The sequence below is a fragment of the Sceloporus occidentalis genome, unplaced genomic scaffold (genome assembly GCF_023333645.1).
Source record: "Sceloporus occidentalis isolate IW3139 unplaced genomic scaffold, rSceOcc1.0.p SCAF_9, whole genome shotgun sequence".
Classification (NCBI taxonomy): domain Eukaryota; kingdom Metazoa; phylum Chordata; class Lepidosauria; order Squamata; family Phrynosomatidae; genus Sceloporus; species Sceloporus occidentalis.
Window position 1 is genome coordinate 13,130,380 of NW_028316989.1, and position 16,482 is coordinate 13,146,861.

The following is a 16,482-nucleotide window of genomic DNA, read 5'->3' on the forward strand; positions in this document are numbered from 1 at the left end:
CCAACACTCAAACCACTATGCCATATGGCTTCCTTGAAATACAATTCATCTTTCTTTTTGCAAAACAACAACAACAAGGCAGTCCATGGACACTTAAGAAGTCTAGGACCACAAGAACAGTGTCAGTACCACATATGGCCATCCATTGCCCAGCCTTTGTATTTGTCCTTACATAAAAGTATTTACTGCAGCATTAATTCACCATAAGTTTACATAAAATGAAAATAATTAATAAAATGAAGTAATAAGCACAGCTGAAACTCCACCGAAGATGGAAAACTGGCATCATCCACTAAGAAAATGCATCTGAAGCCTTCTAAGCAGCATGGCAGATTTGTCACAGAGTAATCGGTTTGGTGCAACAAATGCAGTCTTTTATAAGGGGACGGATGGGTGCGTCAAAAGGATTTCAGGGCTGGGTTTTTTCAAAGGCCAGCTGACATGGCCTTATGCTTTCAGGCCCCAATATAGTATATAACTTTGTCACAAGACTAAGAGCAAGAGGCCGAGGTTATCCAGACTGGACTGACAGCATCTCCTTGGCAGGGAGGGAACCACATGTCCGAAATGTCAAGGCACACAAAGAAAAAGGTGCCTCTGTCTTCAGCATTATGCTTTCGGCGTTATCTTCTCCTGGAAAAAAGCTAGGAGGAAAAAGACTTACAGCCCTGCCTGACCACTTTGTCAATTGGGAACCATTCTGTTTCTCCATATTCTGTTCTAACAGTAGCCTCTAAAAGCCATTTACATCAATGTAACAAGGCTTGGGCAGCCATGATGAAGACACCACCTTTCCACAACCTCCAAGAAAGTGTGATGCTTTGCACAAGAGCATTCACTTTGTCATGAAGCCACAAGAAGATTCCAGATTCCTGTCTCCTTTCTGACCTCCATCGCCACCCCACCCCAAAAAAACCTAAACTCAAGCTCAGTTCCGAGTGGCAAATAAACCTTGGCTAATTCCAAATGTAAAGAAGTGCCCTATGTCAGTCCAGGCCTTAAGCAAAGAGGAGACATGGCGAATTAAATAGCAGAAATAAAAAAAGTGAGGGAGGCCAAAATGCATATATCCTAGTTGGGGCCAGGAATCATGCTTCTTGAGGAACAGATTTCAATCTGCTTGGCCTTGGATCATATGACGACTCGTGGGGTATATTTATCTGGGCCTCTCAGGAGGCTTTCCACTTGGAGTAGCGGCTGGACTAGCAAGGGCTCAGAACAATGCAGAGCACTGCCAAAAACCCCAAGATGAGTACAGCTGGCAAGATGACCTTCCTTTCACGCAGTGAAACCTTTGCAGCAGCCCATAGACTGAGGAGGTAATGTTGGGGAAGGAGGCTTGGGGGAGAAAAGTGTGTTTGGGGAGTAGTGGGGACAAAGTGGGAAGAAATCTGGTGGAGCATTCCCATACCATCCAACTGCCCTGCATTGGCAAGGACAGTGCCAGTTAACCCTCTGTCTTCCCACTTTTTCAGCTGCTTTTAAAATGGCCTGGTTTCTTTCTCTCTTCCTCCCACTTTCCCTCTTTGGCCTCAGCATACTTCAGTTGCTGCAAACTGAGTTGCAAAGTGCCAGTGTAGTTTGCAGTCATCCAATTCAGCAATGGAGAGAGGAGACGAGGAGGTGGAATCTTGCCCTTCCCAGGCAAAAGCAAATTGCTGCAACCTCTCCTTGTTAACTTTTGCCACCTCGACTGCACACTGTTGTTGCTTGGCCACATGGGCCCCATTTTTCATCTGTCGAAATGTTGGAGGGTATGTAATTCCAGAAAGAGGACTTGTATTGTGTAGGTGTACAAGCAACACCGTGGAAGCACCAGCTTCGTGCCACAGCAGACCAGGTTTGGCAGTGCCACTGTGCCAAGGGGAACCTTCCCTATGGCCAGAGCCAAGTCTTTTCTAGACCGCTATCTGCTCTCCTCTGGCATGACTGAGACCAGAGATGTTGTTGTTGTGTGCCTTCAAGTTGTTTCCGACTTATGGCATCCCATGAGGTATCATGAGGTTTGCTTGGCAAGTTTCTTAAGAAGATATTTGCCATTGCTATCCTCTGAGGCTGAAAGATTGTGATTTGCCCAGAGGGTAGTGAGCACAATATGCCAGCCATTTCTTCATTTCCTTTGCATCTGGAAAAGGAAAATTGGAATGCACAACAGGAGTTGGGTCATAGTACCTCACCTAAATCATTTCCATAACTAGGTGATAAAGGGTTCAGTTTGCTGTTGTTGTGTGCCTTCAAGACATTTCTGACTTATGGCAACCCTAAGACAAAACTATCATGGGGTTTTCAGGGGCTGAGAGAGTGTGACTTGCCCAAGATCACCCAGTGGGTTTCCATGGCCAAGTGGAGAATCAAACCCTGGTCTCTAGAGTCATAGTCCAAAGCAAACCACTACACCACACTAGCTCTGGATTTGCTACTGCAGTCCAATTCGTCCTTTTCTTCACAACTGTAAGAGACAGAAAGTCTAAGGAGACTCAAAGCCTCCTCCATTTCCTTCTGCATCTTCTTTTTTTCCATGCCCAACTACTCCCTCCTCCATCGACTTCATCCAGCTGGTTTAAAAATAATAATAAAGCAGCAATCTATAGGTGAACCATAGTGATGCATGTTAGGATGTTGTGTTGGATTCTGCCATCCCCAACCAGTGTGACCAAGGGGCAAGGATAAAAATAGTGGTGGTCTTACAAATTGTGGAGGACCAAAGGTTTTCTCCACCACAGGAAATGTTTCACAGTCCAACAGGTCCCTTGGCCAGTTTTGCACCCGAACAAGACAAGGAACAAAGACTACTAGAAAGAAAACGAGAGAAATCTTATGAGAAAGAGCAAGCAGTGGGCATAATCTTTCAAAACACCATGGGTCTAAAACTGTTTGATAGTGTTGTACTGTTTTGTATTGTACCAGTTTGTTCCTACCTAACCTTTCCCCAGAGCTAGGAATCAAGGTGGCTTAAAAGCTGAAAAGAAATACAAGTTGTTGGTTTAAAAAAACAAACCCAAAACACACATGGACAAAGCTCTGTTTCAAATGGCATCACAGAGTCTATAGAACATGAAAGTCAGGGAGAGCTTTGTGAAAAGGCAGGGCGATGGCACTAGAAGGAAAAGAAAAATGCTTCTTGTCCAAATACAATGACATCCAAAATCCACACAATAGTGATACCTTTGTGGGACAGACAAAAATGTACAAATTACATGTTGCAAGCTTTCGAAGCTCCACTGGCTTCTTCGTCAGGCAAAGATGTTAAAAATCATACAGAAGAAAAGAAATTATGATGAAGTTAGGAAAGGGGCAAGATGGCATCAGAGAAGGTGGCCTTGCTCAGAGTGCCATAGTCAACCTAACTGTTGATTTATTTTATATTTATTTTAGTCACAAGCCTGCATTGTGTCCAAGTTATTTAGAAATATAGGAGTTTGTAAGGTTGCCATGCAATAGCACTTTGTTCCTAGGGAAATAAGCCATATTGCCTGTGACTTTCTGCTGTTAAAAGCAAAGGGCCTGAAACTGGTAGAGAAAGCTGGCAACCTTTGCTATGGGAGAGAATGAATAAGACACAGTGTGAGCTGGTGGAAATGGAGGGTAATTCTGGTTTGTGCCATTTTGTGTGCAAAAATAGACCAAGGATGGACAACGCAGTCTTTTCAGCAGACAAATCTACACAGAGAGACACACAATGGGAAGATCTAAGAGTGCTTTGCAATACAAATGAGTCAGAGAATTAGTTTGATGGACTGTTTCGGACCAAAGAGGCTCTATTCCAGTTACCATGGCTGACCATGAATGCCAAATCCCTTGTTTGTGACCAAAAGGAGCCCCTTTTCTCATACTTCTTTCCATCTCCAGTGAGGGAACTGTGCATCTTGCTCCACCAAAAGAAAGATGGTGGTCCCTTTTAGGCTTGTCCTTGTCTTATTCACATCACATTTTCTTTTCCCACTCCACCTGCCCCATTGTCTTCCAGCAAATCTCTGACTGATGAGGAGAACCAGAAACGTTTTGGGAAATGCAACCATAGCCATGGGCACAACTATAAAGGTAAGAAGGAGGCCTACCAACGGCATGCCTTGCGCTTGGGAAAACTGGGGGGTCCTGGGGGTTGTACAGATGGTCCTCCACATTTGCAGCTTTGACTTTTACAGATCTGATTATTCACGGTTTTGATTAATATCTTCTCTTTTGGAATCTCTAGGTCCTCCAGTGCAAATCTGCCAGAAGTTCACCATGGAGTTGTGTTGGAGAACCTAGAAGCTCCTAGAGGAAACACTTCTCTGGCAGATGTTGACCATAGATAGAGTTGCACTGGAGGAGATTTCTAGAGCAGTGTTCTCTTAGGTAAAAAGAGTAGTGGTTTTTTTTATTGTGGTTTTTCCAATTCATGGGGGTCCTTCATCCCTATCCCCAGTGAATGTGGAGGATCATTGTAGTCTAAGCAAGTAACTTCTCCAAGGTCTGGATAAGAGCAGAGCATGTTCTTCTACAGGTAAACCAGGTACAAAGCAGGATGATTACTCTGCACTGTGTCTGAAAATGTGGGCTTACATCCATGAAAACCCGTGCAAAAATAAAAACCAGTTAGGTTTTTATAATTCCACCTCTAGGAGGGCCTTCTCCATCTCGGCCCCCAACCTCTGGAACTCGCTGCCCTTTGAGCTCCGCTCAGCCATCTCCCTAGCCCAATTTAGGAAGGGGCTAAAAACCTATTTATTCAAACAGGCCTACCCCTGACCAGAATACTTCCTTCCTCCCCCCCTTCTTAAAATCAGGGCGGTGAACAACAGCTATACAACACTACAACAAGAAACCATACAAAATCAGTTAAAAACAGTTCAATAGAAATTTTATTATTTTTATTGAACTGTTTTTAACTGATTTTGTATGGTTTCTTGTTGTAGTGTTGTATAGCTGTTGTTCACCGCCCTGATTTTAAGAAGGGCGGTATATAAATAAATTTTTTTATTATTATTATTATTAACATTGCAGAAATAATGCAGTTTGACACCGTTTTAAGTTTCACAGCTCCATCCTATGGGAAATTGTCGTTTGATGAGCTGGCCAGAGCTCTCTCAGAAGGCTAAATATCCCACAAAACTAAAAATCCCAGACTCCCATAGTATTGTGCCATGGCAGTTGAAGTGGTGTCAAGCTGAATTAATTCTTCAGTGCAGATTCAGCAACAGATCAGCTGGAGATGTGCTGCCTTTCCTGGTTCTTTGCTACCATCTTGTGGTACAAAAATTAGATGGCTGTTCATTCTTAAAATGTCTTAACAAATACTTCTCCCCCTTCTTACCCATCTTATTTTTCAGTGATTGTGACCATATGTGGAAAGGTAAGCATGCAGGTGTTGTTGTTGCTTTCGTCCTCATCCTAATCATTCTTCGTCTTGCTGCATATCGTTTTGACTGTGTGTATATAATTAAAATACAGATGCATACTTTTATTAAAAAGCTAAATTCTTCAGCAAGATTTGAGAGCTGCCACATCTGTTCACTACCCAGAGAACAGGGTCCCAGAAGCACATTGCCTCCATACATGGAGAACCCATCATTTCCTCTATCAGTGTTTAGGTTGAGAGGGAAGTTCATTTTTAACCCAAATGGCACCACATCCATACATATGAGAGAGGTTATCAGCAGCCTCAAGAAGAACCTTCAGGGTTACAATAGTAACCCATAAAAATAAATACCTTGCAGGAGGAAAGAGCTCCTCAAACATCCCAAGGAAAACTTGATGGTGCTTGGTAACCACGTTTCATATCAACTGCAAGTCAAGCTAAATGTTAATAGGAACATGTATTAAACTTCAAAGTTAAGGCATTGTCTTTCCCAGAATAGGATTCTCTCATGGAGCAAGTGTCTCTTCCATCAAACCTGCAAAGTGGGCTTGTGTCTAACCTTCCCATCAATGAAACAAACTAAATGCAAGATGCTTCCATTAGGAAAAGCATGTGTCTCTTCCATCAAACCTGCAAAGTGGGCTTGCGTCTAACCTTCCCATCAATGAAACAAACTAAATGCAAGATGCTTCCATTAGGAAAAGCATGTGTCTCTTCCATCAAACCTGCAAAGTGGGCTTGCGTCTAACCTTCCCATCAATGAAACAAACTAAATGCAAGATGCTTCCATTAGGAAAAGCATGTGCTGTGACAAGCAGACATTTTGTACCACTAGGGAGAGCATCTCTTAATTAAACAAACTATGCTAAAAGTATTGGCTGTTGTCTTGTATTGCAGTTATGGATCAGTAACTGCTCTGTAGTCAGTAATACCATGCATTTACGATTGTGGCATTATAACCTCCCCCAGAGGTACCTTAAGAGCCAGCAGCTGCTTTGAGTGATGGATGTCTGTTCTGGATGCAGGATGGCATTTCCAGCCCTGAGTGCTGGATCCTGCCATGCCCAAATTCCTAGCAGAACAGACCATTCCTTAGGTGAGGATATTGGCTTTTAAAGTAGGTTTGGGAGGATCAGGCCAGGAGATGTTATTTAATTAATTATTTATAACAAAGTAGGCAATATAAGGTCTCAGCTATTGTCTAGTTTGACCCCCAACTACTGGAGGTAACAACTGAAAACCAGACAAGAAAACAATGTTAATGAAGTATCAATGGAAGACAGCAGGATTAAACCCAAGCAGTCCATGGTGCAACATTTTGTGGCAGGCCTCAATTATTGCCCCTAATCCCTATTGAATAATCTGTCCTTCATGCATTATTTTATTTTATTTGCAACCCATATTAGTGTCCATCACCACATCTTGGGGATATTACTAAAAACTACTTTTATATATTAGATAGATGCAAAAAAAATTAAAGGAAAGCAAACTTCTTGTCTTACAGATTGATCCCATCAGTGGCATGTTCATGAATATTTACAAGCTTCAGGAATACATGCAGGTAATTAGAAACTAAACCATTCATGTGCTACTGTGATACTTGGAGAGGAGAAAAAAAAGGAAGAGGGGGCTCTTGCCCTTCTCGATAAGGTTAGGCAAAAGCAAACTGCTGCAGCCTTTCCTCCTTAATAACTTTTGTCACCTTGACCACACTCTGATGTTACTTGGCCACATATGTTCTGATTTTCGTATGTGAAGGAGTTTATGCAAAGCCAGATTTTTCACAATCCTCTGTGTGTGTGTGTGTGTGTGTGTGTGTGAAGGGAACGCAGCAACTTCCACTTTGCTCTCTCATCTTCAGGAGGCAATCGTGGTGCCCCTCGACCACAAAAACCTGGACGAAGATGTCGATTTCTTTGCCAATGTTTTGAGGTGGGTAGCTGGGAAGAACCAGAGTCGGAGATGCTGGGGGCTTTTGTCCCCAAAAGTAACTTCTCCAAGCTCCTCTGCATTAGTACATAGGTCTCAGGCAGATGACCATACAAAGAGGAGATCAATAAAATTCAGCTATATAATTGACTCATAGTTCAACAATTGATTTGCGTAACCAACAGGATCCATGCCCTTGTGCAGGGAATACCTCTTTTGTGTGCAAGAAAAGCATTTTATGGGTTGGGGGGGGGAAATGGAGGAGGGAGGCTGTGCAGAAAAATGCACTTTTGCAAAGAAAATACTTTGCAAAAATACTCACAAACGGCAAGGAAACTGCACCACTACTTTGTTTCTCTCACACAATTTTCTCAAACGTTCCATGTTACGAAAACCCATTATTTTGCAGGGAAACAAACGGTAATGAGTATTCCTTCAGTTCCTAGTGCACACAAGAGACAGATTTGTGTAATGCTGTGCAGTGCAGACATAACCAAACAATGGTTATGATGAATATGTCATCTCTCCAATAAACCCATTTTCCCTTCCATGGTGGGATAACCTCAGAGAATACACTCTTCAGCATTCAGACTTGCAAATTAAACTCATGTTTGCCTTCCAAGGATCAACCAGAAAACAAAGCAAGCTCAATGCAAGATGCAGACGTCAGGGAAAGCTTGTGCTATGACAAACACACTAATACTGCCTTCGTACAAACACTGTTTCCGTCTTCTGACTTCTCTTCCTTCATCCTCAATTCACCCCTCTGTTCTTCTTTCGCCAGCACAACTGAGAACCTAGCTGTGTACATCTGGAACAACCTTGAAAAAATTCTTCCCCTCGGATGCCTCTACAAAGTCAAGGTCTATGAATCCGACAGAAACTTTATTGTATACAAAGGAAACTAAATACCATTTTGTTAAAAAAGACGAAGACATGGGGGAGCTATGGCCTGGAGAATTATTTTCCTACAAGTGCTATGTTAAAGGTTCTTTTTTTTAATGTCAGTGACAATCCCTCATTAAAGATGTTTGCTAAGTACTCTGTGGTTGTGTGTGCTGCATTAATAATAACAATAATAATTAAAATGAAATGTAAGTTCGTGCTGCTTAGTCCCGCTCAAAATGGAGGGCATTTTGGAATCCCTCCAGGAGAGAAGGTTGGGATGGAGGATATGTCCTGGAAAAGGAGGACAAATGGTCCCCATTCAAACTCCAACCCCATTCTAGTCGAAGACCAGTTTAACGCCCAAAAGGTGTTTCCCCCATCATTTCTGCACATCAATTAATATTTTAAATATTTTAATTAATATTTAAAATATTTTAATTAATATTTTAGTTAATGTCATTTTAATTATTACCACCAATGCTTGATATTTTAATTAAAATTAATGAGAATGCATGGCACAATTGAGGTCATAGCTTTAAAAAAAGATGAGGAAGAAGAAGGTGGTGCTTGTGTGTGGCAACTTTGGGGGACTGCTTCACTTGAATGGGCAACCATTCTGCAAAGAAGGGCACAAGGTAAGGGCAACAAGGAAAAGGGACGGCTTCAGTCGCGGCTACTGAGCATGCGCCCAGGTGTGTGGCGCATGCGCAGTCCCATCCGCTGATTCCTCTTCACGACTAGGCCCAGCACGGTTGATAGAAAGGAACCGACGTTGCCATGGCGACCCCTCGGGGCCTGTCGCGGCCTAGCCGCCTGGCTCGAGTTTCGCGCTGCCTCTCTTTCAGCGCCTCGCACCGGCTCCACAGGTGACAGCTTGCGGGGGGAACGGGAAGAAAACACGGGGGACACCCCCTTCTCACCGCCACGCCCCAAATTTAGCCCGGGGCCGCTCAGAACGTGTGCGCATGCGCGAACCTGGGTATCCCTGAGCATGTACAGAGTGCAAACTGGCAAGATGAGGGCGAGGTCTCCATTGGAAAGGAAACTTGTTAGTGCTATAGAGGGACGTCTCTGATCATTAAAAAGACCTTTATAAATTGCATTTTCCTCTTTTATTGGAGCGTGGCTTGTTTTAATAAAGCAAATAGTTTAGTGCTGTTTTAATTCCTTCATTTCATTGCATTGTCTTTTTAAACCGTGAGCCTCTTTAAGTCCCTTTTTGGGGGCGGGGTGGAATGAAAGCAGGATATAAGTAAATATTATAATAGTAGTAGTAGTAATAGTAACACAGGGAAACTTATCACTTATCTAGGGTTAGACCAGGTGCCCTCACTGCAAAGGACGACAAGAGACTGCAGAATGTAGGACATTCAAGCAAGATGGAGGACACTGCATCACACAAGCTGAAAAAACATTCATATATATTATATACATACATACATACATACATATATATATCCATGTTTCTGATTCATGCTCAAAATGGAGGACATTTTGGAATTCATCTTGGCTGGAATGTAGGGCACGTCCTGGAAAAGGAGGACATCTGGTCATCTGGAATTCCAGAATCCGGAATTGTCCGAAATCCAAAATTGTCCAGATGCATAATTGAGATAGTGACACCTTTGCATTCTGACCAAAGGTGCCACAACAAACTACAATTCCCAGAATTCCATAGCATTGAGCCATGGCACTTAAAGTGACGTCAGACTGGATTGTTTCTGCAGTCCGGATGGATCCATTGGTGAAACACAGTTGCCCCTCCAGTTGATCCCAGTCCTCCCAGAACAGTCCCATATTAGTGAAAACGGCAGCCAGTAACTAGTTCTTTAATGCATTTCTTTTGCTCCATAGTAAGTTGCTGAGTGATGAAGAAAACCAGAAACTCTTTGGGAAATGCAATAACCCCAACGGACATGGCCACAACTACAAAGGTGAGGGGCGGCGTAACCGAGGAGAACTGGAGACTGTGACAGAGGTCCCAAACACACTGCAGAAATAATCCAGATTGAGATTGCTTTAACTGCCCTGGGTCAGTGCTAGGTAATTCTGGGAATTCTAGTTTTGTGAGACATCTAGCCTTCTCTGTCAGAGGGCTCTGGTGTCTCAATAGACTACAATTGCCAGGATTCCCTAGCATTGTGTCAGGGCAGTTAGAGCGCTCTCAAGCTAGATTAAGCCTTCTCTCAAACAGAGAAGGCTTAATGTCTCACAAAACTACAATTCCCAAAATTCCATAGCATTGTGCCATGGGTTATTTCTGCAGTGCATCTGCAGCCACTCAGTCAATAGCCAAGTGCCTTCTTCTGGCTAACCCAGTGCAAATTGTAGGGCAATTTTTGGAGAGGAGATGATTTGAAGGGCTAATGCAGGAGGGGGGGACCCCAAATGCCTTTTCATAACACAGGCTCCCCTCCCTCAGATACCCCTTTAGTTGGGGAGAAAGAAGTCATTGTGTGTATTATATGCAAGTATTCATTTCGAGTTCTTGCAATAGCCTTCTGGCTATAATGCCAAGTGTAAACACTTGCAAAAACAAACTAGCCAGCCACAAAACAAGAATAAATTGTTTAGCCAAACCTGCGGTAGGAAGCAATTCATGCAATTTTAGTTAAATGCAACCGGCAGGGAATTAATCTGAAATGGCAAGTTCAACATATCAGAGCCTTTCCTCAGAATGGAAGAAATACTGACAAATCATAGACACCGTTTTTCTACCTCTAGGCAGGGAGTTATTGATGCTTTTCAGTCAACACTTTTCTTGAGATGGACAGAAGAAAGAGCTACCTATTGAAGTTAATGGGTGTTTTTACTTATTGGTTCTCTTAATGTGAACCTGATCTTGACATTTTCCTCTGTTCCCCTTCCCCACTTTCTTTTTCTAGTGGAAGTAACTTTACGTGGAGAGGTACGTTTCATCTTTTCCGGGTTTGGTATGCGTTTCACATTTTTTGACATCATTTTGCCATTTCTGAATTCCTGATAGCAACAGCCTGGGTAAAAAAAGAAAATTTCCAGGCTTTGCTTTGTGACATTTTGGTGTCAGTTTTGGCAGTGAGCAGAGGTTCCTCAGCTGGGGTTGAGTAAAATGGTGGATCAAGATTTGAACACTCTTAACCAAGCTTCTCTGAAATCCTGGCGGTAAACCGTGGGATTTGCAGATGGATATGCTTTTCAGATTGCTCTGTTGGTGTTTGCCTTGTAGATCGATCCTGCCACAGGGATGGTGATCAACCTCACAGATCTAAAAGACTACATGGAGGTAATGAAGCTGTGGTCTCCTTAGGATTGTCACAGGTGATCCACAGGCCTGCATCCTGCTGCTGACAAAGGCAGGCATAATGTCAAACAGTTGTGTTTTCAAATCATTTCTGAACTACAGCAACCCTAAACATATTGTGGGGTTTTCTTGGCAATAGTTCTTCTGAATGGAGGTTGCCATTGGCTTCCTCTGGGGCTGCTGGGAGTGTGGGACTTACCCAAGATCATCCAATGGGTTTCCATGGCTGAGCAGGGATTTGAACCCTGGTCTCCAGAGACATAGTCCAGTGCTCAAACGACTACACCTAATATCAAATTATACCTGTGCATATCCTTTCATGGTTGTTGCGAAAGTTATTCAGCACTTCAGTCTGCAATGACCTCCCATTTTCTTTACTTTCTTATCTGTTGCCCACCTTCAGCTATTTAATGGGGGATAACCAGAGAGCAGTTGCCTGTGTTTCAGCAGCTGGCCACAGAAGAAACTAGCATCTTCCTGGCCTTGCTAAATGGCTTCGCGTCAGGGTTGGGTTCCCTGGCAGTAGATCAGTGTAAGACTGGGAGAAACTGTAGGATCTCCAGTGCAATGTGTAATGCATGCAACAGGGAACTCATGAGTTGTAAACACCAGAAGCTGACATAAGAGAGGAATGGCTGATCATGCAGACAGAGCAGGCCTCCTATTCTAAAATGCATTTAGCCCTCACTGCCCAATTCCTCCTTCTCGTCCCCAGGAATCCATCATGGAGCCTCTTGACCACAAGAATCTAGATAAGGACGTCCCCTACTTCACTGATACTGTCAGGTAGGCACCTCCATAACAGGGCCATTCCCTAACAATGAACTGAGTCCTTTTGAAGTTTTCCTCTGTGTGTGTGTCAACTCATGGCAACCTTATTTCATAAAGTTTACTTAACCAAGGAAGACTCAGAGGTGGTCTTGCCAGTTCCTTCCTCTGAAGCAGAAACTACAGCACCAGGTATATGCTGGTGGTCCCCTACCCAAGTACTAACCAGAGTCAACCCTGCTGAGCTTCCAGGATGAGCTAGGGTCCGGTACCTGTGTATAGCCTCAAATTTCTTATGTCCTTTGGGCAGATTAAGTTATTGTGCTTTCATTCTGAGCAAGTCCAAGCACATCAATAAAAACTAATTCCATAATGAATTCCTCTGATTGTCCCTCATCTTCGTGTTTTGTTACTTCGTGTGCATACTCATTGGTTCTGTGCACTTGAAAATTTCTCTATGCTTGTAGTGAGGGCTCAGTTGTTAGTTTAAGCCAAACAGATCTGCTGCCTGGAATCCTGTTCGTGCTGTACAAGTGAAATGTCAAATCATATCTGTGTTAATGTCCTTTTGTGGTTGTTGTGAAGTATCCAGCACTTCTGTCTATAAAAACCCTTGCCCGCAGAGCCTGCTCCCATGCTCCCACCCCACACACATACAGCCGTTTAACAACCATGGGAAGGTGGGTGTTGTCTAGGCATGTCCAGCTTTGTTTCAGCAAACACAGTCAAAAAGTGAAAACCTTTTTGTATTAATAGGCAGTACTGAGTCATACATGGAACTGGCATAGTATTTTCTAGTTCTCAGAGGGTTTTTTGAGCGTTCTTGGCAAGCACTGGTTTCTGGTAAATCTGGGCTATGTATTTATACTGACCTAGAAACACCATACTGAAGTGGGAATGCAAGGAGACCAGGGGAAGTCCCACTTGGATAGGAAGTAGGTCAGAATGTAATGCCGGCTGCTAGGTTAGCCTTGACTGGTTATGTTTAATTAAAGAGGGTTAGCCTTCCTCAGCTACAGACTTCATCTGATGGTGGCAGTATCTGCTTTCAGTTAGTTGCAAAAATTTCCAACTTTACCAAACTCAGATGTGAGAAAATCTTCAAAAGAATGGTAGGTGGGTAGAAGATAAAAGGCATATCAGCAGCAGCATCAGTGCAGTCATCTGCAGAGGCAAGCAGTGGAGATGTCAGAAAAGGAACTAGAAGGCTTCAAGAACTAACTGTTATTATTTTTTTCACAGTACTACTGAGAACGTTGCTGTATTCATCTGGGAGAATCTCCAGAAACGCTGCCCTAAGGGGATGCTTTATAAAGTAAAAGTCTACGAAACAGACAAGAACATTGTTGTTTACAAGGGAGAGGAGAGCACTTAGGAGAAATGGGATCTGATTCTCTTGATGCCTTTGATCCACAGAGAGGAAAAAATTCAATCAAAGAAAACAATCAATCATGTACTTAATAGATTTGGAGCGCATTTGATTTGTGTAGCTTTCAGGTGCATAGGAAGGCACCTCATTATTTCTTAAATACATCCTGTGAAGAGAATGGTGGTGAAGCACTGTGCAAAAAGCAGAGCTTTTGTACATCTCTGTGCTGTCAGAATTTCCTGCTCGGTTGTTGCTTCTGAATCAGAAGTATCCCATTTGTTCAGATGTTTATGGACAGTTGCAGAATTTTCTGTCCTTTTGTGTCTGTTTTTGTGGTAGATTGCACTAGGAAGGATTCACACCTTTGCAAAATCCAGAGAAAGTTTGGAACTTATTGTGATTGCCACCGGGTTTTTTAGGGTATTAGGCAAACATTCCCACCCACCCCCCGTTACCCCTTCCTTGGTCCTTTTAGCTCAAGGTTGGGAGCCACAGAGTATCTGGAGGCCATGCCTGCCCCATTATCAAGCCCTTTGCGGGCCACCCCTATCCATTTTTTTCCCCAAAGCAGAAATAACCACCTGGTTATCTCAAAACAAAAAGTTATATTTTCCAGAGAAGCATAGCAACCAAAGGAGGCCTTTTCTATGGGATTGTCCCCCGTGAGACTGCTGAAGGAGCCATTTTCAGTTTTGGTGCCAGAAAAAAACAATTGGTAATAAGGGGAACCTATTTCTTTCCTAAACATTGAAACTGCAATTAACTATTTACAGTATTAAAACAATTCACTCTCAGGTTAAAATAATAAAATGGGATTAAAAAGAGAAAAGGCTCTTAAAAGCAGTACAGTTAAGATAATACAGCACCCCCTGGCCCAGTGATGGCAAAACTTTTAGAGACCAAGGGCCCAAACTGCAACCCAAAACCCACTTATTTATTGCAAAGTGCCCATCCCTCTGGCTTTCTAGTAACGAATTCTGTGCTGGAGCGATGGTGCACATGCCCACAGAGAGGGCTGAGTGCTTCCCGGCACACGTGCCATAGGTTCACCACCACTGCCCTAGCCCATTCTTTAAAAACTTTCTGTATGACAAAGCCTGTCTGAATCAAAAGGTTTTAGCCTGCTGACCAAAGGACAACAAGAAGGGGGCCATTGTGGCCTCCCTAGGAGGGGAGTTCCAGAGGCTCAGAGCAGCCACCAAGAAGGCCCTTTTGCATACTCACCAACCATGTTTGTGAAAGTGTTGATACTGAGACAAGGGCCTCTCCTAAGGATCTTAGAGCCCAGGCCAGCTCATACAGGGAGATGCCAAATACCCTGGGCCTGAGCCATGTAGGGCTTCCCATCCCTATTTTAGGTGAAGGTGTCACAGGTTGAACCTGGAACCTAATGTATATGAAACATTCCTTCCACCACTGAGCCATTAACATCCCCTGCCTTTATTCTTCGATAAGAACTCAAGTTGTGAAATACTCCACTGTTCAGATTTCATTAAACTCTGTAAGTGGTGGTCTTCCAGGTTCCTTTTGGCTTCACCCTTGAGATAACAACATTCTCAGCCTCTCTTACAGGGTTTGAAAGGATGACTACACATTTAATGACGCATATAAATGTTGCTTTGTTATTTCCACTATGCTTTGTTAGGAGTGTGGTGTTGGACTGGGACTTGGGAGAGCCAAGTTCCAGTCCCTGCAGCACCATCAAACACCAGCTGGCACTGGGCTGGTTAGACTCTCTCTCCACCTGACCTACCTCACAGGGTTGTTGTGAGGAAATGGAGGCTCATTGGAGGAGATGAGGTATTAGCTTTATCTAATGAATAAAATTCTTCTCACCAGTTCTGTTTTATTATTGACTTTTGACTTTTTTTAATATTTAAAAATAATAATAATAGATGGCCACAAATTATAGTGTTGGCCACTACATGCTATGGTCTGAACAATCTGAACAATGTGATTTTGTTCTTGTTGTGCAGCTTCGTTTCTGACTGTTGGTGAACCCATCACAGGTTTTCTTGGCAAGATTTCTTGGGGCAAGGTTGCCTTTGCCTTTCTCTGAGGCTAAGAGAGTGTGACTTGCCCAAAATTACCCAGTGGGTTTTCATGTCTGAGCAGGGATTTGAAGAACAATGTAAGATATGCACGTAACACCATATTATTTGCAGAAAATAGCAAAGGCTTTTAATGACTATTGAGGAAACTTAAGGAAGAAAGCAGGGTTACAGCTGAATTGTTTTTTGAAAACAAAAAATAATGGCCAGATGGTTTACAAAACAAAGTGGATAATGAAGGCATTGAAACAGTTAAAAGATTTCCTCTACCTTCTTTCAGTCATTAACCAAAATGGTCATCATGTCAAGAAGTCGGAAGAAGACTAGGACTTGGAAAGGCAACCATGAAGGAATGAGATAACATCCTCAAGTGTAAAGACATACCATTAAATACTAAAGACTCATCCAAGACGTATTATTTCTGATTTCTATGTATGGGTTTGAAAGGCGGACAGTAAAGAAAGCTGACGTGAAGAAAATTCATTGAAAATGTACTGGAAATCAAAATTCAGGCATGGGTTGGATGAAAGATTTTTACATTTTGATGGAAGTTCGCCAGAGCTTCCTAGTTATAGCCACAGTCCTCTTGGGATGTTATGCTGGTGCATCTCATACCTTTCCAAGAGGATGTACTGTGGACTTTTTAGATCTGCAAGGGTTTGGTTTTGGGACTGTGCACAGATATAAAAAAAAACCCAGATAATCACACCATAAAATGGTGGTGACATGGATGCATACATTTCAACTTGTCGGCATTCATGCTCTGATCTCCAGAGTCATAGTCCAACGCTCAAACCACTACGCTATGCTGACTCTCAAGTGGCTGTGATGTGTGGTGATAAAAATCTAACACAAG

At 42.9% G+C, this 16,482-nt stretch overlaps 2 protein-coding genes across 2 annotated transcripts; both read left to right on the plus strand.

The window, feature by feature from the left end:
• The first annotated feature begins 1,221 nt into the window (after window positions 1–1,221).
• On the plus strand, window positions 1,222–8,196 carry LOC149306925 (6-pyruvoyl tetrahydrobiopterin synthase-like). Its single transcript, XM_089538434.1, has 6 exons — window positions 1,222–1,319; window positions 3,968–4,041; window positions 5,313–5,335; window positions 6,846–6,902; window positions 7,203–7,273; window positions 8,055–8,196. Exons 1-6 carry the CDS (start codon window positions 1,222–1,224, stop codon window positions 8,176–8,178), a joined length of 447 nt encoding a protein of 148 aa, XP_089394560.1. The 3' UTR covers window positions 8,179–8,196.
• Window positions 8,197–8,896: 700 nt separating this feature from the next.
• On the plus strand, window positions 8,897–15,405 carry LOC149306926 (6-pyruvoyl tetrahydrobiopterin synthase-like). Its single transcript, XM_089538235.1, has 6 exons — window positions 8,897–9,024; window positions 10,013–10,092; window positions 11,044–11,066; window positions 11,364–11,420; window positions 12,154–12,224; window positions 13,449–15,405. The coding sequence occupies exons 1-6, from the start codon at window positions 8,936–8,938 to the stop codon at window positions 13,579–13,581; spliced, it is 453 nt and encodes a 150-aa protein (XP_089394361.1). The 5' UTR covers window positions 8,897–8,935; the 3' UTR covers window positions 13,582–15,405.
• The last annotated feature ends 1,077 nt before the right edge of the window (window positions 15,406–16,482 follow it).